At 53.3% G+C, this 1,243-nt stretch overlaps 1 protein-coding gene across 1 annotated transcript; it reads left to right on the top strand.

The window, feature by feature from the left end:
- The first annotated feature begins 537 nt into the window (after positions 1-537).
- On the top strand, positions 538-1,056 carry LOC105570643 (vegetative cell wall protein gp1-like). Its single transcript, XM_012028045.1, has one exon. The coding sequence runs from the start codon at positions 538-540 to the stop codon at positions 1,054-1,056; it is 519 nt and encodes a 172-aa protein (XP_011883435.1).
- The last annotated feature ends 187 nt before the right edge of the window (positions 1,057-1,243 follow it).

A 1,243-nucleotide genomic window follows, 5' to 3' on the forward strand; every position in this document is an offset into this window, starting at 1 on the left:
GACCAACCTCAGTTCCCAGTCGTCCAGGGGCAATTTCACAGAGTCCCCTCGAACAGACTGAATCTCGCGCTGAGATGGGCACACAGCGAAATTCACCGATCTTACGTGCTAATCAGTATGAACTTTAGTTATTTCGTTTGGTGCAATGAAGTGGTTACGTAATTACTTTTGATTTGCCACTTACGCGTTCCATTTGCAGATTAACGTTAACCGCAGTCAAAGTACTCACTCTCGGGTCTCCCTACTACAATAAAATGAATCAGAAGTTGCCGAGAGTGCAATGATGACGGCAATGAATCGATTATCATAATCGAGAAATCCATCTGAGCACTCTACAACAAAAAGACAGCATCTGAAGTCTCAACTTCGCTTCATCCCCCGCGATTTTGAAACCAATACCGTTCTCTGAGTGCCTATTCAAGGGATTAATATTAATAATAAGTTAGCATTAATCACCCTCACCACTAACAGCATGTATTGCTTCCCCCGCTTTTTAACCCCGCTAATTCACGATGCTTCCCGCAGGCACGCCCAGACATGGGCAGGTCGCGACGAGCTGGACGCAAGGTCCAGCTCAGACGCATAGCGAGAGCGTACTCCACCCCTGGGGTCTTCGACCCCAGGGTCTTTGACAGGCCTCTAGAGCCTCCCAACCCATCGCTCCCGCCTCCTCCCCCTTATCCGCATCCCCGGGTAAGAGCCACCCTGCCCCAACCCCCTGCAGGAGTCAAGGGATCACCCCCAGCAGCACGGTCAAACCGCCCGTCCTGCCCGAGCCTCCCTGACCCCTGCCCGATCAGGACTTGGGCCCCACGGAGGCCCATCACCCCGGCACCCAGGCCACCGGTGGCGGCATTGGCGACGGCACCTCCAGCCCAGGCGCCTAAACAAGCGACGAAGCCCCCGCCCGGACCGAAGGCCCCCAAAGCTACCCTCGCTCCGAGACGGACGAAGCCCTGCATCGTCCGGATTGAGGCCCTACCGCAGAGGATACGGATCTGCAGGCGTCCCAAGAAGGCACCACAGGGGACCAGGGACATGCCCTCCCTGGGCTAGCTTTCCCCCTCACTCTCTCTTGTTCTTGTCTCTCTATTGTTCCCATCTCTCCCTCGCCACTGTACATAAGTTATATATAAAAAAAATATATATATATATTTAAGTTCGCTATACGAAATCCATCTTTTTTTAGAACGACCAATCTATCCTCTCATTCTCCTTGTCTCCCAGTGAGACACGCGTCCCC

The sequence above is a fragment of the Vollenhovia emeryi genome, unplaced genomic scaffold, assembly GCF_000949405.1.
Source record: "Vollenhovia emeryi isolate VEMERY1.0 unplaced genomic scaffold, V.emery_V1.0 DF950140.1, whole genome shotgun sequence".
Taxonomy (NCBI): Eukaryota; Metazoa; Arthropoda; class Insecta; order Hymenoptera; family Formicidae; genus Vollenhovia; species Vollenhovia emeryi.

Bases quoted from the DNA above. Each gene is read 5' to 3' on its own strand.
- LOC105570643 (XM_012028045.1), top strand. From the start codon at position 538: ATGGGCAGGTCGCGACGAGCTGGACGCAAGGTCCAGCTCAGACGCATA.